Genomic DNA, 27260 nt, shown 5'->3' with positions numbered 1-27260 from the left:
CTCGGCATCCGACACTGACGCACGGAGGAACCCTTTAGTGTGTGTTTGCGACGCATCAGGCTTTCGTCTAACTCCAACACCTGCGTCCTTTTTAGACAATCAAAGCACGAGATAGTCCGCACAGGTCGGTTGAAAGGCTGGTGGATGGGTGAAACAATCCCAGGACTTTCACCCAGGAGACCACTGTTTGTGTCCCGTGCAAAAAAACAAAAAGTAAACAAGGATATTTCGTAACGTCAGTTGTGAATCGTTAGTATTGTTCGTGACATGACTCACTTGAAAAGCTGGTCACGTGATTTGATGTACAGTGGCCCTGAGAGTCAAAACTCAATAACACGACAACATTTCAGAAAACAACACATTTCAGAAATAAATAACTCAAAAAACATAACCTTTCACAAAACACAAGAGCAAAAGAGAAAATACAAGACATTCATTCGTAATGGACGATTATTCCTTTTTGCTTATTGGACGTACTGTGTTTCAGTACAGGGCCAAAAGAAGTTCTTCTTCTTTAACATTACTGGCAGACTTGATGCCTTTTGGCACCTTCCTGGGATAAGATACAATAAAACTTTATTTTTCCTGATAAAACTTGCTGTGCAGCACTTAGGCTATGTGGGAAGACTGCAAATATAAACCTGTTATATTGCCGTTTAGAGTATAAATCAAACACAGAAGAAGTTGCTTTCGCAGTGTTTTCACTGCTTTATTATTTTTGCTACAGAGGTTTTGTGGCAGATCCTTTTTATTGAAGTGAAGTGAGCGTGAGAGTAGTATATTAAAGACAAGGGGGGGGCACCATGTACATGGGGCAGTCCAGCGTAGGCTGACAGCTCTCAGGTCTGCTTGGCGTACACGTTGGAAGATGATGAGCAGGTGGTGCCGTCACAGAATATGCAAAAACTTGTTATCGTCTGTTATTGTCACTTTATTCAATAACCATTACTGCTGTTATCCAGTGTTACATAATTACGGCCATCTCTTGCCACTTACACTTTGTAACCGTCAGATTTACAACAACTAAACTGTCATTTTTCCAGATACAAGAACATCCTCTCCTCCAGGGGTATGGATTGTGACGGCCTGTTTCTCTTTGGATTACAAGGCGTCCAGTTAGCCCACAATGTGCTGCAGTTTGCAAGAACTCTAATGTGCAACTTTGTTTACTGTAACAATGTAGCAATCAAACAATCCAAGCGGACAAAGGGTAATGTGGAGGAGAGCATGTAGTTTACATTCACAGGCAGGGAGATTGACATGCTGCTGGATTGCAGATGATATGAGCACTGCACTTAAAACTCACCTATTCAAATCTGCTTTTAACCTCTAAAGTCAGTCATGTATGTTTTCTTTCTTTATTTATTTTTCTTTTTTTTTTCTTAGTTATGTCGTATACTTTGTTCTTATTATAAATGCTTCTATTGTTTCTGTTTTTAACATGTAAAGTGTCTTTGAGTGCCTTTTAAAGCGCTATATAAATAAAATGTATTATTATTATTTTATTATGAGTATAGGAGTATGTTTTTGCTGACACCAGCACACACAGACACACACACACACACACACACGCACACACACACATATATATATATATATATATGGGGAAGTAATTACAAAATGTAATAATGTCAGAAAAATGCCTGGCATAGATAGTATGAAAAGTGTAGATTGATAGAATGTAGATCTAAAGGAATATATACTTAAATGAGTCTCTCAAGCTGGCAGTGACAGCTTAAATGCCAAGGCAGCAACAACATCTGCTGTTCACTGGAGGTGTAATGGACCAGTTGATCCGTGAACTACGCATGTGAACCACACAGTTTAACCATCTTAGAGTTAAATACATTTTTACTGCTGATTGTTATCGGCCCATGTTCAGTAAGAATATGCGATCGGGAGATTGCCATCAGTGCTTTGTAGTTGCTAGTCTCTGATAATCCTACAGAGGGAACTACACATCTGTGTTGAAATGAGCACAGGGAAACATTGGCTACGGACAGAGGGTCCATTCAGTAACATTATGATGCTTCATGCTCTGATCAGCAAACGTTAGTCATCATCATGACGTGTGCAGTAGTAATCTTGTGAAATGTAGTTTTTGGAACACCAGTTGATTAAATACAGTTGTTTGAAGGAGATGTTTTCACAGCAATATAAAATAGATATTAGAGAGGAAATTATGACCCGTTTAACTTCCTACCAAAAGCTCTAAGCAACTTATAAAACATAGTTAAAACTGCTAATTTCAAGATTTTATGCTTATCAATAAAAAGACAAACTTATAAAAAGGGATAACAATTAGAAGTTTTGACGGATTTGAAGAGGATTTAGTTTTTTTTGAGGATGTTAATTCATTCTGAGGTTGAGGGAGGAAGATCTAGGTTGGTGGTTATATGTTACATTTTTATTGAACGTATGATTAAAGTTGAAGATTTGGTTTGCTCCTGATGCCGCACTTCTGGATGTGTGATGCCTTTATTGTTCTATGTGCGGCAATTCAGTGGTTTCTCTCGGCATTAAAAGAATCCGGATTGTTCCTGATGGGCGTAAAATAAGATGTTGCAAAAAGTGGTGTTTGTTATTTTGTAGAACTTCCACCAGGCTGCCAGACTTCATGCTATTGTTAATGTTTTGAAATGTGGACGGTGTTCGATAACCATGTGTTATCTCATTGCTTTTGGTGGATCCGTTTGAAAGTGTATTGAAGTTGATTTGCCTTAAAATGGGATCATTGTGAACATTGTATAAAGTAATAATCTAATGTGTGCAGTTGTAAAACTGGTTTACATGTGTTCAAATTGGTATTTGTGTGTAATTTAGGGTGTTCACAAATTTGTGTTACAATCTACACACAAATACCAATGACTATGTGATCAATTCCACATAATATTGCCCGTGTTCATCCAATTCATGCCAATTCAGCATATTGAATTGAAATTGAGAGAAAGACACAGAGACACAGCAACAACGATAGCAACGACATCAGCAACACTATAAAAGTAATATAACTCTTAATAATTATAGTAGCAGTGGGTGCAAGCAGAACCACGGCAACAAGAGCAGCCACGATCCAAACGGACCGTGATCCACGGCAACCTGCAAGACGAGAAAGCACAACATCTCCACGGTCTTGAGCCCACTCCTACATGTGGAGAGGGTGTATAATGCCTCTGGTACCCAAACTCCTACCTGGTTCCACAGGAGAGAAGCATGACGAGCTGAAGGCTCTGGCTCCCATTTTGGAGACTTTAGAAATCACAAACCCGGCATTCTGGTAGAACGTTGGTCTAGTGGGGTAATAGGGTACTCAAGGGAGCCACTGCAGAGAAGCATCAGTGATATGGGAGAAATAGGATCTCTTTTCCTAGTCAGTACACGTGCCGCAGCGTTCTGTGGCTCAGCGGTAGAGCAGGATCAGAGGATCGGCGGTTCGCTCGCTAGTCCATGTCGATGTGTCCTTGGGCAAGACACCTAGCCCCAATTAGCTCCAGCAGGCTGCTCCTGTGGTGTATGAATATTATATAACCATGCTCCTGTCATCAGTGTATGAATGGGTGAATGATGACATGTAGTGTTAAAGCACTTTGAGTGGGTCGGAAGACTAGAAAAGAGATATACAAGTACAGTCCATTTACCATTTATCATTGTGGATCAGCTGACGAGTCTGAGAGACTTATTGGGGTAGCTTGATCATATGGAATTACATTTCCCAGCCTAGAAGTAACAAATGCGTGGACTAGTTCTCGACATTGTTTTGGATGTGTCTGATTTTTGTAATGTTACGTATTTAATAGAAGGCAGTCCTTGAAGTGTGTTTTATGTGGGAGCTAAAGGACACATCCTGTTTAAAGATAACTCCAGGATTGCGTACGGTGGTACCGGAGGCCATGGCAATGTGTAAGTATATCTAACGATACCGTTGTTTGGTTGTTTATTGTAAGGTTTATTAATAGACTCGAGTCGAAGATGGCTGCTACTCCACCTCCTCTGCCGGTGCATCGAGGAATGTGAGCATTAATACGACCCGGGGGGGGGGGGAGAGGAATCATTCAGGCTGACATATTCTTCATGACAAATGCAGGTTTAAGTAAGACAAAATAAAATCTATATGGTTATCTGGTATCAAATGATTTACTAGTACAGCTTTAGATGAGTCCACATTTAACTCTATTTTGTGGTGGCTGTTGAGCAGACACCGTCTCTACAGGGTTTCAGGTACATAGTAAGAAAAACAAAGCTGATCATTGGCTAACAGGGTGGCTGCTGGTCGTCAAAATATCAAGGTCACTGAGGAAATACATGACAGAGGTAGTGATGAAGCAATCAGAGACAAGCAAATCAACGGCTTCATTCATGTAATTGTATCTAAGCTGCTAAAAGCCTCGACCGCTTCAGTTGACTGTAGTTTACTTGGGGGCAGCTGGCAGGAGAACGTTGCATCACTCCTCTTCTATCAAGCTAATCGGAGGTGCAGAGCTGCAGTTAAGATTCCACTCACAGCTCTCTGGCTTTCCAGCATTCGTTGCATTTTGCAAAGATGCTTAGGCATGCATTTCCCAACAAGCTGGAAGGAAATGCTAACTTTCTGAAAAAAAGGCAAGGCGCGCTTCTTACAAGGACCTTAAAATGAAAGAAATACAGTTTATTTTTATTTTTATTATGACTGCCCCTACAACATAGGCTAAACTTCCTTGCAGGGTTAAAGACTGCATGATGTACTCCAATATTCCAGGTTCTGCTGCAAAAAGTCCATTTTTTTTGTCATCAAACTGTTTTCCAGATATGAATAAACTCATCTTATATTGTTCTGTAATCTTAGTAAATACCCAACAAATGAAACATTGCAGTGACCCTGACAGTAATTTGCAATATGCATTGTAAATATCCACCAAGTCTTTCTTAATTCACCTGGGAATCTCTATAATATTGAGAATTGAGACTTCCTTTCACAAAAGCAGTGTCAGGCCTCAATATCCAATATCTGTGTACGGTAACAGAGGAAAAGAAACAAGCGTCATGCTCTGTGTTGCACAGCAGCAAAGCTACTGAGGAATAAATACAGACGGATTAGTAATTTAGCCCGCCGATGGAACTGTTAGTAGCAAATAATAAACTGGAGATGACATCACTGCTCATGAGGCAGCAGTGAGAAACTGCTACCTCATGGAGTTGGGAGGCGGAGCTCCACCACTGCTGCAGCATCGCACTGCACCGCACCGCACTGAGCTCCAGGCGGACAGGAGAACAGGGCCAGCAAATGCCCTTGGTTTCTTTTCTTTTTTTTCCCTCTCTCTAATGCTCTGCGCTGAGGTACGAAAGGCGATCTCTTCTGTTCTGCTGTATTTTCCTTGTGCTCTTTCTTTCTCTACATGTGTCTACATATATAAATCTACCTCTCTGTCCATATTTTTTTTTCTGCAGCACAAAAACAAGCAGAGCAGCAGAACATGGGCTCCTATGGCACGCAAACCACTGCAGTATGCTCCTGTCTGACCTACTTCTTCTTCTACCCACAGCCGGCTCTCGGTGCAGCCCGCAGACATCATAAGAAAGGGGGGTGGGTCCGGCGCTGGGGTGGCATGTGGATCAAATGACTGTGTGTAATGGGAAAGGCCTCACTCATGACAAACCCACCAACTCTGCAGTTCCCCTCAGCTCCAGAGAGCTTTTGAGCCCCTTTTAGCTATTTGTTTTGGTTTTATGGTGCATAGCGTCAACCTCATTTCCAGCGGCAGCAGGCAGCTGTTTTCATTAAGAAAGCTCCAATAAATCCATCGCACACTTCCTGCCTAGCATCAAACTGCAGGCAGACATTGAGACGGAATAGTTTTTTTTCCAGGAGTTGGTGGAGACCAACCCAGAGCTAAAAGAACAGTGAATATTGGAATTCCATTCGTCGGGTAGACGCAGACACGACTCCAGATGAATGCTAACGTTGCTCTGTGTCTGCTGGATGTGATGAGGTGTTACTATTGTATTTTACAGCTTGTTGTGCTGTCCCCAAGTGGCCAAAAACACTCTCAATATACTTTCACACAATTTCACATGAATATTCAAATAGACACAGCATACATATAGTACTTTTATGTACACACATATAATTGGAAAAATAGATTTGTATATGTAAATATATATAAAATCTAACAACGACCAACAATATTGCTAAACAATTGCTAAATACAAGTTAAGTGTTTCTGTAAATTGCTAAGAGCACAAATAGTGCAAAGGAACAAATATTGAATGTGTAATGTAAAAGATACTACTTATTATATTATATCCCCACACGCCTGACAGCTGTCAATGGACTGTACTTGTATAGTTCATCCACTCAAAGCTCTTTAACACTACATGTCATCATTCACCCATTCACACCCATTCATACACTGATGGCACTGGCTACCATGCAAGGTGCCACCTGCCCATCAGGACTCTTATCTAACATTCACACCCAATCACACAACGATGGCACAGCCTTCGGGAGCAATTCATAGGGTGGAGCAAGCCTTTTGGTTGGAGCACAGTACATTTCACAAACCCAAAATAATCATTAGAATAAAGATCCCTGTTGATAATGTGCGGTGGGCCAACGGGCTCCTAGTGAAGATGCCCAGCGAAGTCTTAGTATCTGATTTGTTCATCATTTTCAACCTTGTGATAAAGCTTCATGGCATTGGTATGACCACCAAAGAGACCCTAAGGTCGAGGCTATCCATTGTTTTGTAACTGGCCCACAAGATTTGATATTGTTAATGGTGTCCATTCACACTCCCACAACACTACAACCTGACGCCCATGTTGTGTTTCCAAGGCGTCTATTTCTTTATTGAACACACAATATAGCTTCCCGTAAGAGACTTTGGTGTCAGGATTAAATAAGACTGCACATGGCATTTGACACTTAACGCAGGTGTTTGTAGCTGCATCATACCCGCCCACATAGTGTGCTGTGAACAGCTGTTCCCCATGATGACTGAATACATGTTTGATCTCAATGTTTTCTGTATGAGCTACATGTTAAAAGCTACTCTATAGACGCATCTGAATATTTCCTGTGTGGTGTATGTGCCTTCACGCGTGAGAGCCACAGTGTCTTTTAGGTAAAAAATAGTGTTTTGAATAGCCCCATAAAGCTAGATGTCAGAATGGTGAATGCAACCTGATCTCGCTGTGTGCGCTCAAGAAAAGTCTCGCGATAAATCAATCAAGCCATGCGCAACACTTCCACATCATTACGCAGAGGATTTTCCTCGGACTGTATCATAAAACTTCATGAAAGCCTTTTTCTTGCCGTCACTCATCTCGTCATACTCGTAGTCGGAAGGATTTGGGCAATTGCCTGTGTAGTACTCATTCTCTCTAGTGTTGAACTTGATGGGAAAATAACCTTTCTCCATATCCTCAAACCCTGAGGCAGCAGGTGTTTTTGACAGACGCATGGGTAGCAAACTGGATGAATCCATCCAGCACTGTCAGATGCTTTGTCATACATTAGAATGAGCCCGCTACCCTCTCATCGTCACCAGCGTTGTGATCCCATCTATCACAAATTATTTCAACACTATGGAGTTGTCAAATCTGGGTGCATTATGTGCTTTTTTTAACTGAGGTAGTTTGGCAGTCTGTAGCATTTCACAAAAGCGTCCACACATTTTTGATTTATTGAAGCGCACGCAAATTTTGCCTCATGCTCTTCATTATGATGCAGAGTCTCCAATTGAAACATTATGTACTTTCTCCGCGTTTTTTTTCTCTTTTCCCTTGACGGAATCAAATATTCATGCGGCACTTTTGTTTTCCAATCTTTGCTCTCCGCAGTGCGAGTGGGTGCACACTTATGCAGATGTTTCTTCACATGCCTCGTAGTATTTCAGTGTGTTACAAGGTATGACGCCTTGTGGTTTGGGTTGCTTAAAACAGAATTTAGCTTTGCGAATGTGTTTACATTCGATGCATTTTAGACTTTTGCTTAAGGTGGCTATGGCACACTGTGAAACAAAACGTTGCATTGTCGCTTAAAATTGTGGTATAACAGAGTTTCACAAGCGTGGTAGAAATTATAACAGAGATATTTTGCACTTTTTGGTTTTCAATCAAATAATAGTGCTCAATTTATTTTATAGTGTCAAATCATAACAGAAGTGATCACAGGACACTTTCTATATAGAGCAGGTCTAAACCAATCCCTGCAGTTTACAGAGACCCAACATTCCTGGGCAGGACCTGGCTCTGGGTGGGTGGCCATCGGCCTCAACCGGTTGGGTTGAAAAGAGAGAGAGAGACATAGAGAGAGAGAGAGAGAGAGAGACAGCAACAACAATAATAGCACAACAGCTTGACTTCTACTACTGCTAATAGCAGCAGAGGATATGCTGCTGTGGGGCATCATGTCTTTGGAAACACTGCAGGCGTTTACGATTGATGAAAGACTGTACATTTTGCATCCAAGTATTTCTCAAATATAGTGAATACTTCATGCATGTGTTTGAAACTAACCGCTCTGGGCAATTGTTTTGCATATTGCATATTTTCACGTTGCAATTTTTCAATAAACTGCTGCCACATTGCAAGCTTCTCAACACGACATTCAAAACACTACCCGATGGTGAATCCTCTAAAGCGTTGCTCAATTACACCAGACGGCCTATCACTGATAGGTGCCGGAGATTAAAAGATTATTTTCTGTAAAATCAAGATGCTCACACAGCTCAGAAAGCATTAAAACCTGGCAGGTCTCTTACATGTCGAGGATGAATCAGAGCCCCTTTACGGATTCACTCGCCACACTGACCGTGGCCGGGATTATTGTCTACCGTGGCATTCTGATTGCAGGTCAATACATCATCCCCAACAGCTCCGGACTCAACAGCACACAGCAGGGATAACCAGGATTAGCTATGTTCACTACAGCAGACAGCCTGTTCAAGATTATCAAGATTGTTGTCTCGTTAAATCAAGACACTAAGAGAAGCATCAAGAGCTGGCATGTCTCTGATATGTATATGCCTTATATCACCTCTGCCAAAGGAGGAATCTGGCCCCTATTGATTTAAGCGCCCCATCTCGTCCACGGCCGACATTATTGTCTACCGCAGCGATCTTATCGCAGGTCGATTTATCATCATCAACACCTCAAGATTCTACTCCACATGCAGCTTCAGCAGGAGCAGCATGGTTAGCTAATCACGTCACCTTCCTTTCCAGTGAACCGAGTAATGTATAGTTGTTCAGTGCACCGCCTCATGTTAATAGAATCATATTTTATATTAGACCCATACGGCATATTGTCTTACAACACACCAACCTTCAACAGGGTTAGGAGTATCATTATCATTATCATCATTATCACTAGCATCACTGGACTGTATGATGATTCCAGTAGGCGACATGTTACCAACTGATAGATGTTCACCATCAAAGACCAATTATGACAACCAGATCAATGCCAAAGTTATTATATGATAATCACCCCTTTCTTTTGACAATGACACTCTTACAAGCTGGGTAAGAGCACTGATATCAACATCTTGGCCCCTGTTCAGATCCTCTGTTTTTTTGTGTGCAATTTTTGAGAGTCGGTAGCCTGAACACATTTATACCTAGCAGCACATTTATTGGTGCATCCTTTATGTTAGATAACACTTTTTTTTTTACATCGCTGTAATTTAGCAATTTGTTTTCACTCAGACAACTCACCAACTGTTACTATGCGATGAACAGATCCAATCTGCTCTTTATCAAGTTACACAGACCATCTATAGTCTCCCAACCTCATTACTTACAACAAATCAGCCCTCTACTTTGCACACATAGTATCTGCACTGTCTCGTCCTCTTCTCTGCAGTGCACCTCAATCTCCCAGACTAACTCGTCTTCCTCTCCCGCCAATGCATCGGGTAACTCTAGTTGCAGGTGTATTGTCTGTAACTTGGTATTCACAGGCTTGTATTAAATTAGAAAAACAGAAATACAGATAGACTACATGGATTTAATACAAATCCTGTACCCTGTTTGGATTTTTGGTAATGGATGGTAAATGGATTTGTGTTTATAAAGCTCCTTTATAGTCTTCCGACTACTCAAAACGCTGTTCACTACATGTCAACATTCTCCCATTCACAGACACATGACAGAGGCTGCCATACAAGGTGCCATCTTGATCTAAACATTCACGCACATTCACACACTGAGGGCACAGCCTTCAGAAGCAATTTGGATACAGTATCTTGCCCAAGGACACTTCCACATATGGGCTGGAGGAGGAGCTAGGGATCGAGCCGCCAATCTTCTGATTAGAGGACGACACGCTCTATCTCTACCGTTCTGTCCTCGCACTTTTTTTCCGCTTAGTTACTTCACATTCTGTGAAAGAGAAACCGATTTGTTATGCTGCTGCTGTGGGCCTTCTAGACCTAAATAGACACACACACAAAGTTTTGGAGAATTATTATGAACTGAAAACTCACTGTTTAAATGGTTAAAGTTCTGAGATAGAAACACGGACAACTCCCAGACCGAAAATAACACTGTGGTAGCTACCTGTCAATCACCGTGTAGCCCCGCCCTAAAGCATACCCTGCTCTATGGTCTATTTGACTCTAAATGGATCATAATTTACGAAATCAACATCATGCTGTATTGAAGAAGACTTGAAACTAGAGATTGAGACCATAAACCCATGTTTACAATGTTTACTGAGGTAATAAATCAAGTGAGAAGTAGAGTCATTTTCTCATAGACTTCTATACAATCTGACTTCTTTTTGCACCCAGAAGAGTTTCCCCCTGCTGCCCATTAGAAAGAGTGCAAGTTTAAGGCTCTTCCGCATTGGCTTCACTCTTCAGACCCCAGAGGTTGCTGCCTGGGTTGATAAACACGCCCTCAAGTCAGGCCATGAGTGAGTGACGGGATGTCTGCACAGGTAGACTGTGATGGGAACATCCAGTTGTCTGAAAACATCTCCCAGAAGAGCAGACACAACCCCAAACTTCATTCTACCAAGGCCATGAGAATAAACAAAGAGCGAAAATTTACACATCCCCATACTTTATTCAACCAAGATCATCTGCTTTCAAATGAGAGGAACAGTCAATTTCGCACACATTTCCACATGAACACGCAAGATCATGGATTATTTGGACAGTGAAACTTCAAACTACATCTACTGTCATTGTTAGCTTTCTCTGCCACGTTTTCTTTTTCTGTGGTCTCACTGTCGACAAAGCTGCTGGTTCCTGCTGCGGCTCACTGTGGCGTTTCTTCTACCCTGTGACCTAAATGTTCCTGAAGCTGCCGGGCTCTATTGGAGGGCTCGGAGCGGCTTTTCTTCTGCCTCGTGGCTGTCATCGGTGCTATCGTGCTTGCCCTCCTTGCGCTGTTCTGTCTGCCTACCATCCATGAACATGATGTAAATAGAAAATGAATGGCTGCAGCATGTCTTTGCACACAGTGCATCTGTTGTTCCCAACAGAGGGGACCGGTGCTGCTTTCATGGGTACCAGGTATCTTGTGTGTGCCTTACCTCACAACTTTAACCTGAACATCTTCCAAACCTTCTCCTCCGATTGTTTTGTTACATCTGAGCACTCTTAGCATGTTTTCATTTAAGTAACTGACTCTAAGAGAAGCACAAATCGTTCTCATTACACACACTGAAGTGTATCATTACACACGTTATTTTGATCTCTCTCTCTCCCTGTGATTACTCTATCAGCTGATTGTGGGCGTTCACTTTAAGTTAACCAACCCGATTCTGCACAGTTTCCCTGAAGCCAATCACATCGTTGCTGTCAAACTTTAAAAAGTCTTCTCCTCTCTGCTGCTGTCAGTTGTCATTTCAGCTCTAAGCAGATGCGACCCTCCTCCACCCCAGTCACCTCCAGTCAGCATCACAGTCATGCTCCTCCTCATCATCTTCATCACCACCACCACCAGTGTCTGGACTCCAGGGGGGGGATTAGGCCTTATTGGACCACAGTATCCCTACCCCTGGGTTATATTACTTCAGGATGGAGTCCAATAGCCAAAGACTTTGCACTATTCATATTTTATGCATGTATAATAAATCATTATTCAATTCTAATCAAGTCTCTCCTGATTGAACTAAGGTTGTGATATTTTAAGGCTAGGATAATCACAGTGTTGGGATCTGGCAGTGTTTGGTTATTAGCAAGTATAAAAAATAATTATTAATATTAATAAAAGTATTAACATCAATATGATTATTAACATAGATTAATAATAACAGGGCACTACCCTGGGATCAGGGACCAATAACAAAAGTGATGTCTCAAAAGTGATGTTCACTAAAAATGTCAATAGTTGGAGTACTAGTCCACATTAATAGAGTGAACAGTGAAGGTTTGAATCCGAGCACTGACTATAACAACCAGCTATTAACAACACACATGCACAAATTAATCACAGAAACTGCTCTTGAAACTATAAGATAGTTTATTTATCTTAACAATACTGATGGTAAATGTACTTATACTAGTCTCGACCACTCAGAGAGCTTTAACACTACATGCCATCATTCATCCATTCACACCCAAGGACATATCGACATGGACTAGCAGAGCTGGGGATCGGACCGTCTATCATCTGATTGAAGAACAAACTGCTCTACTACTGAGCCAAAGTCAACTGCCCAGAGGGAAGTGTAGGGAGGGCAACCAGCCTGGCAACTGGCGGATGAAGACTTTCACCTTTGCTTTCACGTCAGCAGACCTGATCTGCCCATCAGGGCTGGGACGAGTCTTGACCACCCTTCCAAGGATCCATAGGGCCCTGGAAAGATGTGGATCAGTGATCATCACCGCACAGTTCTCTGTCATGTTATCTGGTGTGGCCTGCCACTTCATGTGAGCTTGCAGACTCGGCACGTAGAGCCGGATGAAACGAGCCAGGAATGTGATCAAAATGGGAGTGCTTCCAACGGCGGCGACTGATGAGCTCGTTCTCAGGGTAAACTACCTGAGGTAGCAAACCATCAGGCCACCCCATCAGAAGAACACTGTGAGTCACTGGATCTGGAGGTCTCACAGAATTCGCACTCTTCTCCTTTAAAATTTGTCCCCTGGTCGGTGAACAGCTCTGCAGGCGGATGTCTGCGGGCAATAAACCGACGAAGGGCCATTAGGAAAAACATCTGTATTGATAGCAATAAAGCAGTTCAAGTATATTGCCTGGTGGTGAGGCACTTCAATATGATCCCCTATCTCTTTTCCAGGTGCCGGCCCACCTTGACCTTGAATAGCCTGAAGCAGTCCATCCCCGTGGAATGAAAAGTAGGTTTGAATAGGCGCAGATGGGCTGCTGGTAGGTCTGCCATCTTTGGTCTGGCCCCCTATCGACAACAGTCAGCCCAGCTGTACTGGTAGCGCCGAACGGCATCATGCACTCTCAGGATCCAGAAGGAGCGTCGAAGCACAGTGAACACTCACTCCGGGCCTGGGTGGTGGAGGTAGCTGTCGAAGCCTAGTCACTCTAGGTCTAGGATGACTGGATGAAGAGCTGTCAATTCTAGGTCTTCTGCTCGACGAAGTCTTCCTCCACCACGGATGAGATCTCCACTCTCATCTAGCTCTGGAGACAGACTGAGAAGTCGACTGCTTCTAGAAACTGGCTTACCAGCTTTTAGTAGGCTGTAGACCAGCAGGAAACCATCCATCTGAGCCCTTTGGAGTTAGATTTAACCCTGGGAAACAGGATTCCCGGGAATACACATCCAAACTAAGATAAACCGGAAAAAACTAATTACGTTCAAGGCATGAACCAAAAAAGGCAGATACAAACAAAATATAGGTATTACTACAAAAATAGGCAACATCCATACTTATTAGTACGTGACCGCGATCAGCTGTGGTGGTAGTGTGGTTTAGCTGTGCCTGGTGGAATGCAGTTAGGCACGTACAAGCAGTGTTGCCAACTCCTCAGTAAGGAAAGTAGCTATTGGCTGTCCTAAAAGTCGCTAAATGACGTCATCGCCTAATTTGCATAATTGTAATGAGCGCTGTAGGAGAGAGGCGGGAACAGCGGCGGCTTTGCGCATGCGCGATTCATTTGCAGTCTGGACACGGAGAGTGTGGGCCTTCTCTTTCTGCAGCTGGGACTGCTGCGCGAGGGGCTACTGTCAGACTAATTGCCTTTGAGTGCTTTGAGGCGGCGGAGGGGCTCACGGCAGCTCCCGCGTGCCGAACGGTACGTGTTTTCACGTCAGAGTCAAAACACCAGAAAAGTCTCCAACAACACCAGAAAAAGTAGCTAGATTTTGTCGCCAGTAGCTTTTGACAAAAAAAGTCGCCATAAGGGTTTGGAAAGTCGCCAGATTTAGTGAGAAAGTCGCCAAGTTGGCAACACTGCGTACAAGCAGCCTCTGAACAGAATATAGAATTTAAAATAGAATGACTTTGTGTACGTTTGTGTGTACATTAGAAAATAGTCATATATCACTTCCATGAGGCTGTTCTCAGCAGACAGGTCACGGGGGAATTTCAGGTTCCTTCTTTATATATTTGGCTCAACAAGCTCCTTCAGCTTTTTCCTACGTCTCACGTCATCAGCAGGGTTTGTCGTATCTCCAGGCATGCCTGTCGGTCAGCTTCTAATCTGAGAAAGGTGCTGATGAAGACCTTAAATCGGCAGGATTCAGATGTGAGCCATTTAAGCAATTTTGGAATTAGACCACAGGATTGTCTGATCAATATTGATGGTAAGCTCTTGCACTTAAGATAGCTGTGCACAAGTAGGTGTTCCAGTCAGGGCATTGAGTGAAATCTCTTGAAAGGGACTGTGGAGCAGGCCATCAGGAATAACATATGGAATGGATATTCTCCACCATGTCTCTCAGTGGTCCGGCAGTACGCCACAGAGCAGTAAGCTTCTTCGGAGGCTTTGCAAAATACATGCACCTCTCTGTGAAGACTGGAAATGTCAGAATGATCTGAGATAGGACTTGTAGTTCTTTCTGTCAGACTTTCCATTGCTGCAGAAGCTCCTGTGTTAGAAGTGGGTCATCCCCAAACATACATTAACTCTGGCTTGCCGATATGAAAAGAAGGTGGGCTGTCAAGGTTCACAACAGCATCCACTAACGGTCTCATGTCCGTTCCCAGTGCTCTAAGCTCAACTAGATCTGATGGCATGCGCCGCTGTGCCTGGTGAATAAAAATCTCTTGAAGAATAGCATCCTGCCTGTTTGGGTGCCTTGGTGGGGGAGGGAAGTCATCCTGGCATGATTGTGCTGGTGAGTAGTCTTTACTTCCTCACTTTCTCTTAATTATGTTGCCTGATTGATCTACCTCATAATCTGCCTTGCGCTTTGGGGGCGAATATGCTTTCTCGGGCTTGCACCACAAGCCTCATACGCTGGTAATGGTTCCATCTCTATGGTAAACCCATGAGACATCCGGTTCAAAGGACCATCCATGATGTGGAGCTTTGGAGGGATAAGCTCAGTCTGGGCACTACCTCTGTCTTTGTCATTAGGTTCACACCGGTGTGTCGGCCAAAACACCAGTTAAGGCCAAATCTCCAGAGTATGAAATAAAGAGCTGAGCGATGATGGATATGATGTTTAATTCCCTTTGCAGTAACTCATACAGGTATAGTAGTCATACAACAACAGCTTGGCATTTATGTCTGGCAGTGATTTCTATAAAAATAAAGAATTAAAAACAGAATTAAGTAAAACATATGTATTCATTCATTTCAACCTATTTGCATTATAAAATGAATATCATTTCCAAACCTAATGTAAAAAAAATGTATATGATGGATATGGACTCTCTTAAACTCCAATAATTGTAGACAGAGAAAGTATTCAAATACATACAATTGCATTTCTCCTCGCTTTACATTAGCACATTTTGAAACACTACTACATGAGCAGTACAGGTAACAGTTTGACACTAGCCACATTGTATTACAGCTCAACAATGACCATTTACCAATAATCAATTTCATTGTTTTTACTGTATTGAACTCATCATTACATACATTGTTCTGAGGTGCTGAGTCAAGTGAGGCCGTAAACTAGTGCATGACCGGATATAATTAGAGTAGAAATCACATTGTGAGCATCTGAGATCAGTATTGTCAGCCATATTGGCTCAGAGAAGTTATCTTTAGTTGAATCAACACAAAGAAATACAATATATCAAGTAATGCAGTGGATAGATAGATTGATTTCATTTTATTGAGGTTTTTCAAATGCTGCTTCATCAACCTAAAAATTGTTTTTATTTGAATGTTGTGAAAATGTGTTCTTTGAAAGGCTAAACATCATCTAAATATTTCTTCCCATTAGCTTATTACCTTATTATCTCATTGCGTAGCTACTGTCTTCCTCAGTTGCGCTGCTTCCAGCGCAGCTTGTTTTAAGTAGAGCTTTTATCCAATCAGATTTCACCCCTATGCTGTCTCTAAGTAAAAAAATCTGCCCAGAGGCCATCGGAATTGCAAGTGAATCCCTTTGCAGTTTAAGTGAATGGGGACGATATTGTTGATTGTCATAGTCTTCAACCAATCAGATTTTTAGTTTGACATGTTGGGCGTATTCTTTGACATGTCAGAGCCTTCTAGCTGGCCTACAAGTACATCATCATTAACGTACGGCTTTATTGGTCAGTGGGCTAGCGTGACATGTTGGGCGGTGACAATCCCAATATCTACTGCCTCTGTCGAGCGGACATATTCGGCCCTCAAACGCATTAAAACGTATTCCAGAAATACAACTGGGGAGGTTCGACTGTCATCACTGGCGTCTATGGCAATCGAGAAGGACCTTTTGCTGGAACAGAACCGTACCGATGTTCTCTACAACCGCATCATTAAACTCTTTGTAATCAAAGAAAGGAGGATGGACTTTGTCTTTAATTAGTGAACAGCAGCTTTGGTAAGTGAACTGCTTTTGTTTTTACATCTGCAGTAGCCTTACTACTGTGTTCATTTGTCTATGGTGTCATTTTTATGATATGGTTAATATTGTTCCCTCTGATGTGAATAATATTTGAATGGTGGTCTTGAGTGTGTGGCGGAATGCGTGCTTTAGCGCCGCAGTGTTGCTGGAATGTGCAGAGGCCTGTTGAATCGTGTTATTTGGGTTTTATGTTATTCTACCTGCTTTGTTGTCATATAAATATATATTTGTATATATACTTTTCAGTTTATTCTTGTCATTGTGTTAATTACATTGATTTTGACTATATGCATTGCCCGTCAATGACGAAGCATCCCGTCATGCTGCGTCATAGTGATAGACCTGCATCTTTTATAGTTTTGTGCGTATTCATGTATCTGCACTCTGCAGTTAATGTATTTGTAGCCCTCATAGGTGTTGAGCTTCATATAACATCTTATTTAATTTGTCAAATGTTGCAATGTTGCAAATAATAAACTGTAGCTGTGGCGTCATAATGAGGTTATTAGGAGGTAGATCAACTGTAGTAGGACAGCACTGAAGGCCCAGGTATAAAATACATGGCTCGCCACTGCATTATATCAATGCACATTTAAATCAAACATCTATGGGCAACCATGAATCTTACAACCATAGCTTCGAAGCTTCGAACTATTTGGTACAGCCCTATTAAACTCATCCGCCTAACCTGACCTCCTCCCTATATGTACGGAGTGAATGGACGGCCGGTAGTTTCTCTGACCAGGGAATGAGACCAGGCTCGAGTAGGAAAGCTGACTAGAGCTAAACAGTATAGAGTATAGAGGTTTACAAATTGCACTTACATTAGTAAACTGCACTGTAACACATTCAGCCCAGAATCCCCAGAGACGTAACATGTGTTTTGACAGCTCCAAATCAAAGCAAGATCTTATTCTCATTCTTCTGCGGCTTTTGGCAGGCTACTAAGGCTCGACACTACTCTTACTGCCTCTGAGATTTATACTGAATTGCATCTATAAACAAAGGTTTGGTTTAATTGTCAGACAGACAAACCCTTAAACCAAGTCCCGCCTTAGGCTGGGCAGATATCCAATCATAATGGGGTGGTCATAATGACCAATGAAATTCAAGGGGTGGTACCTGCCACCCCAGGCCACTGGACACACCCTGAGGACACACAGAGACAACACAATGCTCTCTAAAACAATCAGTCCTGTGGGAGGGTCAGCAATCACGTCAGCAGAATCTCTAAATTAGGTTATCATATATGTTGCTTAAACCTGCAAGTATACTGCAGGATTATATGTTTTCAGTCTTGGTCACATATCAGCCAGTATGAAATAAATCTGAATTAGAGAGCACTAATACCAGGTTGTTTGAGTTAAAAACACTCCAAATCATTCACTGGCTAGACACTGGCTGGTATTAAGATGGATTAAATGACTACTAATAGACAAAACTATCAGATCCATTACTACTATGTAATCTTATTAGTTGGATGTCAGTTTAATGTAGATAGATGTTGATGGGACTGAAGGCAAGCATTTTCATTAACGGCCGATAAGCTGCTTATTGCTTGTGTGCTGATGCTATTGATTGATTTTGGCAGCAGCATGCTTTCTACAGCCTCTGGGCAGTGTTCTCTATCAGAAGAGTTGTCATTAAAACACGCAACACTTATAGAGTTCATGCAAAGACATGCTTAAACATCTCAACAAAGTACATTGTGACACTTAGTCAGACCAATTTATTGTGGTTATGGTAACAAATCTACTTTTCCTCATCAGAAACAAAACAAACTGTTCTGCTAGAGTTCAGCTACAAACCGTCCAAAGTCTGGATGTGAGCTATGTGGAGCTGCAGAAAGCAAGAGACTAATATCCAGTACACTGAGATCATTCTGTTGCGGAGAATGCCAAAGTCACAAGGGTGGAGTGACATTTTTCTCTCTAGCACCATGCAAACTAAAGAATAAAATAGGGTTCCTGAATTCTCCTTCATGTTGAAGTGTCAAATAAATGTCATGTCTTAGTTTAGTACGGTTAGTTAGTTTGCACATATATGTCATATCTAAAATCATTCAAAATCATTGGAAAACATATGTTCTGCTATTGCTAAAATATGTACAGCTTAACCATCATAAAAAAACTAGTGTACTTGACCTGTGTTTTGTGTTTTTATTCAAAAGGAGTCCTAATTGTTAGGATTAGGGGTTAGTGTGTAGGATTTGGCAGCATCTAGAGGCGAGGTTGCAGATTGCCACAATCGGAAACTTCTCCTGTGTGCCAAGTGTGAAGGAGGTAGTTCTCCTACACACTTGGCACATGGTTGGCATAAAGCCCGTTTTTGGTTTATCCATTCTGGTCTACTGGAGAAACAAGGTGGCTGTTTTACACGAAGTGGACCAGCTTATGTAAAAATATTGGCTCATTCTAAAGTAACACAGCTATTCTTATTTTAAGGTTATTATACACGAAGAAAACATTGTAATTAATACTATATTCCAATGCTGCCAATAGATCCTCCTAAATCTTACACACTGTACCTTTAATGTATTCAATTAGGACAGCTACTTAAAGTGAGATAGACAAGATTTAGTCAGCTCTGTGCAGCTGATGAACCACAAATTGCAACAGGAAATAAAACCCAAACTTTACTGGTCAAAAACATGGATACCATAGAATACTATTCAAAGCAAGCAATTTGCAATAATCCACTGTGAAATATGTCTATCTCCAGATGTTACAATAACCTAATCTTCCTGCATGCACATATTCTTTGTACTTTATACTTCACACCATGAACTTTTGCACATCCCCAGGTCAATATTTGGCACCTTCCTTCAAAAACAAAGTTTACGTTATTGTAACCTCATAATTGAACACAGGTAGAGCCCTAAACTGGAACATATGAGTAATACACTCCTCAAATCATGAGCTTGCTTTTCACTGAAAAGTTGTACATAAGCGTGGCATAGAAAAGCTGCCGAACCCCACAGTATATAAGGTAGCACACACCTATGTCTGCCATCCCTCCCCCTTTGGTGGAGGGCTCTGCCTGTGCTTATAGAACTAGGGTTGCAATACCGTAACCTTTGTTCAAACTCACACAGGCTCTGCCCTCTTCTGGACTCTATGGGTTCAGTGGGTGAAGCTCAATGAATGCCCATGCCGCGATATAACATCGACCCGACCACAGTAATCCTAACCAACTATACGTTAGTCACTGCAGCCCACCTACTTCTTTCAAACCTAGGCCGCCAAAGCAGAGAAGTAGGGGGCCCAGCAAACCGAGGTAGTACCTAACAGAACTGGGTAGAGCCATGCTTGCAGGGGTCAAAAGACAAGTAGTAGTTACCCTGCACACCACATTGCCCAGTTCAACAAGGAACACAAAATGCCCAGAGGGGGGTCAAGTGCAATACAACCGACTCACACCCTGCCTTTTCACCAGTCCTGTCTCTTTTCAGTGAGCACAGACCCTGAAAAAGAGCCCAACATGTCTATGAAATAGAACCGTATAACTGGACAAGGCATTGATCACGATGCCGCCATACACGTCCTCCGCGCTTACCCCACCGAACAGGGACGCATACACTGTTATGCTGCAGGTAGAGTGTGAGCAGACCACAGTGGGAGGAGCTTTTCCTGCCTGCCAATTGGCTTGGGAGATGCACTCACAACGCAACCCTGCCAAGTGTTTCTTGGAAAGTGCTTTAAGGACCATGTCATCCTAGAGGCACAACAGCTCTACAGTGTGCCTGTTGGGGGTTGGCGTTAAATAGAACATGTCAACGATGAACTTGGCAAAGCAGATGTAAATTTCGATAGCGGACACTGATGCAGGAATGTATCGCTTGTGCTTCATGGCATCCAAGTGGAGGCTGGCAGACCACCTGTACAGTAACCACATATGCAGCTGCCATGAACCTCAGCATGGCGGTCAACACTGTCACCGTCACACCCCACGGCAGTTTGCCAACTGAGTTCTAACTGAGTGGCCAGCATCCTGCAGATACTCCACTTGTTGGTGTGGTAGGGGGCTGCTCTTCTACTGGAGGTGCAGGGGGCCAGGGAATAGCCGAATGACAACTTGTACTTGTAGATACTCCCCCTGGAAGACGACACACATGTATTTTCTGTGTTTTAGAGCCCCCCTAGAGCACCCGATGGTAGTGAACCGATCAACTGGCTGAACCAGCTCCAGTAACTGCCTGATGGTCAGCATACATATCGACTTGCGGGCAATGCACGGAGATCCAAAATGGGTCTGAAGTCTCCCGTCTTCTTGGGAACTAGTAAGTACACATAGCAAAACCATCTCTTTCTGTCGTGAGTGGGGACAACAGACATAGTTGACACAGCAGTTACAGTTTCCATAACAGGTCCCGGAGCTCTGCTGCTCTCTCCTCCTGAGAAAAATGTATCCACCTCCTCGACCCCATGAACGGGGGAGGGATGCTGCATAACTGGAGAGGATCCAGACTTAGTGTCATGTTCACCCTTTCTGTTAATGCGCAGATGCATCACCACTTCCTGTAAAACTGTTCTATGGCACAGCAGCTATCAAACCATGATATCCTGTCTCGGCCCTCTCTGCAGCCAGACCCTCTGTAAACTGGAGGCTGGACAGGCCAACGTGGAAAGGACAGAGCCAGCTATGAGGTCTGTGATGGCACCACTGGCTAGCCTGTAAATGCAGCAGTGGACGTTAAACAGGTCATAATTCCCTCTCTAATATATATTTTACATTGCCGTGAAAACATCTCCTCCAAACAACTGTATTAAAAAGTTATTAACTTTCTCACATCTCTTACATTTGAACACATCATGATAACATTATAATGTATCTTCCATCAATACTAACTTTTACTGAATCACATCAGAAGTACCATGAATGCTCGTGGGTAAAACGGTTCACAAAAGTCGAAGTTCGGATTGTGCACGGTTTTCAGTCACAGGTTGGGGAGACTGCGGCTCAGTGGTAGACCAGGGTCGTCCTTCAATCAGATGATCGGCATTTCAATCCCCGGCTCCACTAGTCCATGTCGATGCATCCTTGGGCAAGACACTTAACCCCAAATTGCTTGTATATGAATGGGTATGAATGTTAGTTAGTTCTGATGAGCAGGTGTTACCTTGCATGGTAGCCTCTGCCATCAGAGTATGAATGGGTGTGAATGATGACATGTAGCTGTCATGCTTTGAGTGGTCTGAAGACTAGAAATGCACTATACTATAAGGACAAGTCCATTCACCATTTACCATCCATTGGATCAGCAGAAAATACAGGGCAACAAATATAATCAGAAATGTCTCCATCACGTTTTTTTTCCACCAATTGCCAATTGTCGCTAAGCCATATTGGCGTCCAGTAGAGGGCGGAGCCGTTATGCTGTATATTTTGTTCTGCACCAGAGCAATTGTATAGTATGTGCAAATTTACTTGGCAATAAAACTCTCTTTCATTCTGTTGCGAAGCCCTGTGACGCTGGGATAACCAGTGTTTGACATCCACAAGACAAATATCATGTTTATCGAGACATGAATGCATGCTGTGTCCTGTGTCCTTTGCATAGAGAGCTGTGCGTCACTTGGGCAGAAACGGTGCCACAGCCAATCAGTCGACATGCTGAGAGAAGGACCCGGACCTCGGCAACGTACAGCAAAACCTTGTGTCACATCACCGTCGCATTAACTCACCAGCTGCCCTTGCATCTGACAGCACAGCATGCCTGATGACTAAGGCTGGATGGTTAAGTAGGTCCATCCTTTGATGTAACGCTTTGGTCCAGAACAAGAAAGATAAACTACTGGACAGGTGGCCATGAAAACTGGTATGAATACTTGTGGTCCCCAGAGAATGAATCCTAATCCTTCTAATGGTCCCTCGAGCTTTGATCTAGTGCTACTGCCAACTATTTCCCCCCCATTGAATAACATGAAATGAATGGCTGCATTTGAATGAAATTCTTTCAGTGATCCTTCGCTTTTCCCGTTAAGCCACTATAAAACTAGTGCTACAATTTCTACTTGGAATCAATAAGTATCAGTGTGGCTTGCCATGAAACAGACCCACAAGTTAGCATTCCCCCAGTTCCCTCAACAAAAAGACAAATATTTGTGGCTTAGAGGTAGAGTGGTTGTCTTTCAATCGGAATAACAAGATACGTTGTTCATAAACGAACACCACTGCCATAGGTCAAAAGCTATCGTTATGGGCTACGAACAACCTGTAGTCTCATTTCGCCATTTTCTAGCAACCGCCTTTTTTAAAAGGCATTTATTATTTACTGTCGTAGAACAAAACATGCAAATCTCTTTAGCTTGTGTTAACCGCAGCCTTTTTTTCAGGCATCTATCTAAAGCTATCTACAGCTTTTACTTTTCATAATACTTTATAACATGTTTAAGTGATGTCTTAAGATTTCTTTTTTAGTGTTCATATTGTGTTCAGCGGTATCCCAGGTGGTGCTAAAGCAAAGTTAAAACATGAAACCTGACATTTCTCCAATTCCGTTGTCTTAAAAAGATAGATTTTTAAAAACTTACATCACCTTACTTATTATGAACTGACATATCTTTTTGTATCACTATTAATAATATAATATTCCATGGTAACCAAATCCAGCAAAGTTGTACACATGCCAATGCTGAACAAGTCTGAAGCACTCTCACCTAGGTGACACAAAAATAATTGAAAAATGTCCACTTGTGCTTCTGAATTATCACTGCTTCTAAGTAACATTTCAAACAAATCACTTTTTCCTCAATCAAATGTGACTTTGTTGTCTGTCTTCCAGGGACCCCCTGCTGGCTTTGGGGTTACGTCCTGGTAACGTTCATCTCTCCTTGTTAGATTACATGGTTCAGCGTTTGATATTGGCTCATGGCAATGTTCCTCAGAACACGGCTCCTATAGACAAAGTTAATCTAGATGTTTCTCATGCGCCATCATTCAATGCAACTCCAGCGCTCTCTAATATAATAGCCCGTATTTGCAATGCAGTTAAAAGTCTTTCTTGCTGATCACATCATGACATGCTGGCTCAGTGCATAGCAGGGCTGTCTCATAATCATGCCGGGTGCTGTTTCAGTTTCACTTTATTTTTCTTGGTAGATTCTCAATTCTGTTGAGCTAGCAGGTGGCGCCAAAGCGACATCAAAACCGGATGTTTTTCCCAATTCTGTTTTCTTTTAGTTAAAAAAGACTTGCCTTACTTATTATTAACTTCCATATGTCTTTAATGTAATATTCCATGGTAACCAAATTCAGCAAAGTTGTACACGTGGGGATGCTCATCTAGTCTGTAGCAGTTGATACAATTTCACCTGTAGGTGGCACTAAAATATTTGAGAAACTGTTGTTGTAGATATATAGAGATATAGAGATAGATAGATAGCTACTTTATCAATCCCGCAAGGGGACATTTTTTTCACTACAGCAGCATTTATGGTACAGGTAAAGCCATAAAAATATGGCACATTGCAGTTTCGGGCTTTGAAAGAAGATTGAATGACTCCAACATCATAAGAGTTATTCAAAAGCTGAATGTGAATGCATTTTAACCTTGAATGTGAGTTGTAAGAAAGCAAATACACCCCGCAAGTCAATGACCTGTAACCTAACATGTAAGCTGCGTACTAACACAGGACTTTGAAGATGAGTCCCTGCACTTCATTTGGGCACTTCCCAGGACCTGTTTCTGAATGGAAGTTCCACATACTTTCAGGAACTGAAAAATTGTTCATCGTGATTGGTCTTGCAGATGCGACACCACATTTGACATGGACGACAACAACAAATACTACTACAGTGACCACCGTTGTACTGCGTCTGTATGGGACAACTGACTTTTAAGTCCCGGTGAAACGGAAGTTAGAGCGTCTCTCAGCTTGTGTACTTTGAAATGCAATAACTGAACGGTGTACAGTTGGAAGAGGGATTTAAAATAAGTTCCTTGGCCTTTGATTGGATTGCTATATTGGCGGGCTTAGAATGTTGCCCATACGGATCTACCTATTGTTATACATGCACAATATGGCAGAGGACCTAATCTAAAAGGGTGAAAATGCCTTTTTTTTTAATTGAATGTAGATATTTAGAAGAAAAATGGGGAGAATGTTCAACCAAAACCTTTCAAACTTTGCAAAACTAGACTTGGTGGCTGCCCAGCTGTTTTAGTAAAACAATGAGAATTTTTTCAAAAGTAAGTAGGCTATATTATCAGTATGCGAAGTGTCAATGTCTTAATCCCTGCAGCACACACATGGACCTCTCACTTGGTTCTGCTGTATAACACTGGGCGCTGCAGTGTACCCTGTATTAAGGGGTCAAATCATATTTTGCCGACACTGCTTTTCTGTGCCTCCTGTTGACTCACTGACAGCCGTTATATAATCACTGCACTGAGGCCAAGCAACGGACCGAATGTGCACACAGACGGCTGACTTGTTTCAAGTTTAACGCCTCGTGTCCGTTTCCCCGCCGACAGGAGGTCTCCTCACCGGACTGTCATGGATGTGTCTGAAGCCACTGACCAGCCTCTCTCTCTGTCTCTCACCCTCTCTCTCTGTCTCTCTCTTTCTTTGTCTCGCTGTCTCTCTCTCTCTCTCTCTCTCCCGCTCTGTCTCCCTCTCTCTCTATCTGTCTCTCTCTCTCTCTATCTCTGTCTCTCTCTCTCTCCCGCTCTGTCTCTGTCTCCCTCTCTCTCTCTGTCTCCCTCTCTCTCCCTCTCTATCTCTGTCTCTCTCCGTCTCTCCCTCTCTCTCGGTTGTGACACCGCGGGGAAGTACTTGATGCATATGAATTGGCTTTGACACATTGCGGAAAAGTGTGTGTGTGTGTGTGTGTGTGTGTGTGTGTGTGTGTGTGTGTGTGTGTGTGTGTGTGTGTGTGTGTGTGTGTGTGTGTGTGTGTGTGCTGCTGCACTGAGTAGCCTATAGAGGCGAACCGGACTCGAGCGTCTCTGTCTCTATCTGTTTGCGGCAGATAGAAAGCCGGCCGACATGTGTCACGCGGGTGCCGGTCTCATACTGCGGGGAGAACGTGGAGGGGAACTCACCATGTTGACTTCGGACACCATGTCGATGCTGGCGATGTCTATCCTCATGCCAACATCCACAGGGGCGCCTATTGGGAACATGACAGCAGAGTGTAAGCACGGGGCTCCACAGCTGAACGTTAGTCACATGAACGCAGAGGACAACGGGGGAGGGAGGGGGGCTGTTACCTCCAAAATCAGGCCGCAGACGGATGTCATAGCCCTTCAGCAGCTTGTCCACCGTGGCTTTCACAAATGACATGTTGCTAGGCTCGTTGGCTCTGGTGACAGAAATAAGGCAATGTTACGGGGGCCCGCCTGACATAATAAGCCTACACATGACAGTATGATCAGATCTCACCTTTGCGCCCCACGGACTACGGACGCCCACAGGGACAGGCAGAAGAGCCCCCAGCATCCGCGCTCCAGAGTAGTCCACATCACTAACTCTGATCCTTGCCGACGACTTTGACACAAGGTCTCCGGGAAGCAACTTAGGCTGCAGAATTATTCCAAGTGCAAACGCATGCGCGTCGTTTTTTAATAAACGTCCAAGCGTCACTGGCAAAGGTGAGACAAAATGAAAAGTGGATGAAAATGTAGCGCTGCGGTGAAAAAAAAAAAAAGAAGCAGCCTATAGGTGCGGGGAGCTCACTGTGTCTGTGAGAGGGGATGCTGGTGTGTGCGGCGGCACATACATCCTGAGAGCGTGCTAGACGTCGATACACAGACCAGCCTCCTCCAGAAGACGCGGAAGGGTCCGGAGCAGATCTGCGGCAAAGCTTTCCATCCGCCTCCCGCTGCCGCGCAATGTGAACACATTAAATAATGAGCAGTGAGCGCGCGGCTCCCCGGTCACCTTTAGCACGCCGGTAGCGAGGGAGGGAGGGAGAGGGGGGGAGAGAGAGAGAGGGAGAGGGAGAGGGGGAGAGAGAGAGAGAGGGAGAGGGGGAGAGAGAGAGAGAGAGAGAGAGAGAGAGAGAGAGAGAGAGCCGTCATGCAACACCAGCACGTCTGAGGAGCTGCGCATTTTCGGGGCTCCACCGGTCATTTCGCGTCAAGAGCTGCACAGCAACTTCATTATTATTTTTATTTTTTTTAAATCCCAAGCGATGCATATAAAAAAAAAATGCAACGCACGACTAACTGTGAAGAGACGAGATAAGATATGCTGCATGGGACCCAAGATGGCTTCTCTCTGGACCGCAGGGCGTGATGGGAATGGATAACTACTCTGCATTTAACCTGTCACACATTGGCAGCAGAATTAGAGAACCGGTCAGGATTATCATTATATTTTCATTTTTTTACATT

The 27260-nt window shown here is 43.0% G+C and overlaps 1 protein-coding gene across 3 annotated transcripts in view; it reads right to left on the bottom strand.

The window, feature by feature from the left end:
* gabrb1 (gamma-aminobutyric acid type A receptor subunit beta1) overlaps nucleotides 1-26929 on the bottom strand; it is a 45765-nt gene extending 18836 nt beyond the window's left edge. The window contains exons 1-3 of one of the 3 annotated variants that reach the window (XM_076108552.1): nucleotides 26308-26929; nucleotides 26136-26227; nucleotides 25968-26035 (exon numbers count right to left, since the gene is read on the bottom strand). In XM_076108552.1, the coding sequence (XP_075964667.1) occupies nucleotides 25968-26035; nucleotides 26136-26227; nucleotides 26308-26387 (240 nt within the window). In that variant the 5' untranslated portion in view covers nucleotides 26388-26929. Of the gene's footprint in view, nucleotides 1-6712; nucleotides 6732-25967; nucleotides 26036-26135; nucleotides 26228-26307 lie in introns of those variants that run through there. The other 2 variants (XM_076108553.1, XM_076108554.1) reach the window with 2 other exon arrangements.
* Between the last annotated feature and the right edge of the window lie 331 nt (nucleotides 26930-27260).

Source organism: Anarhichas minor, unplaced genomic scaffold (assembly GCF_050575085.1).
Source record: "Anarhichas minor isolate MPS153535 unplaced genomic scaffold, ASM5057508v1 ptg000040l, whole genome shotgun sequence".
NCBI lineage: Eukaryota > Metazoa > Chordata > Actinopteri > Perciformes > Anarhichadidae > Anarhichas > Anarhichas minor.
This window is presented reverse-complemented; position numbering and strand designations above follow the sequence as displayed.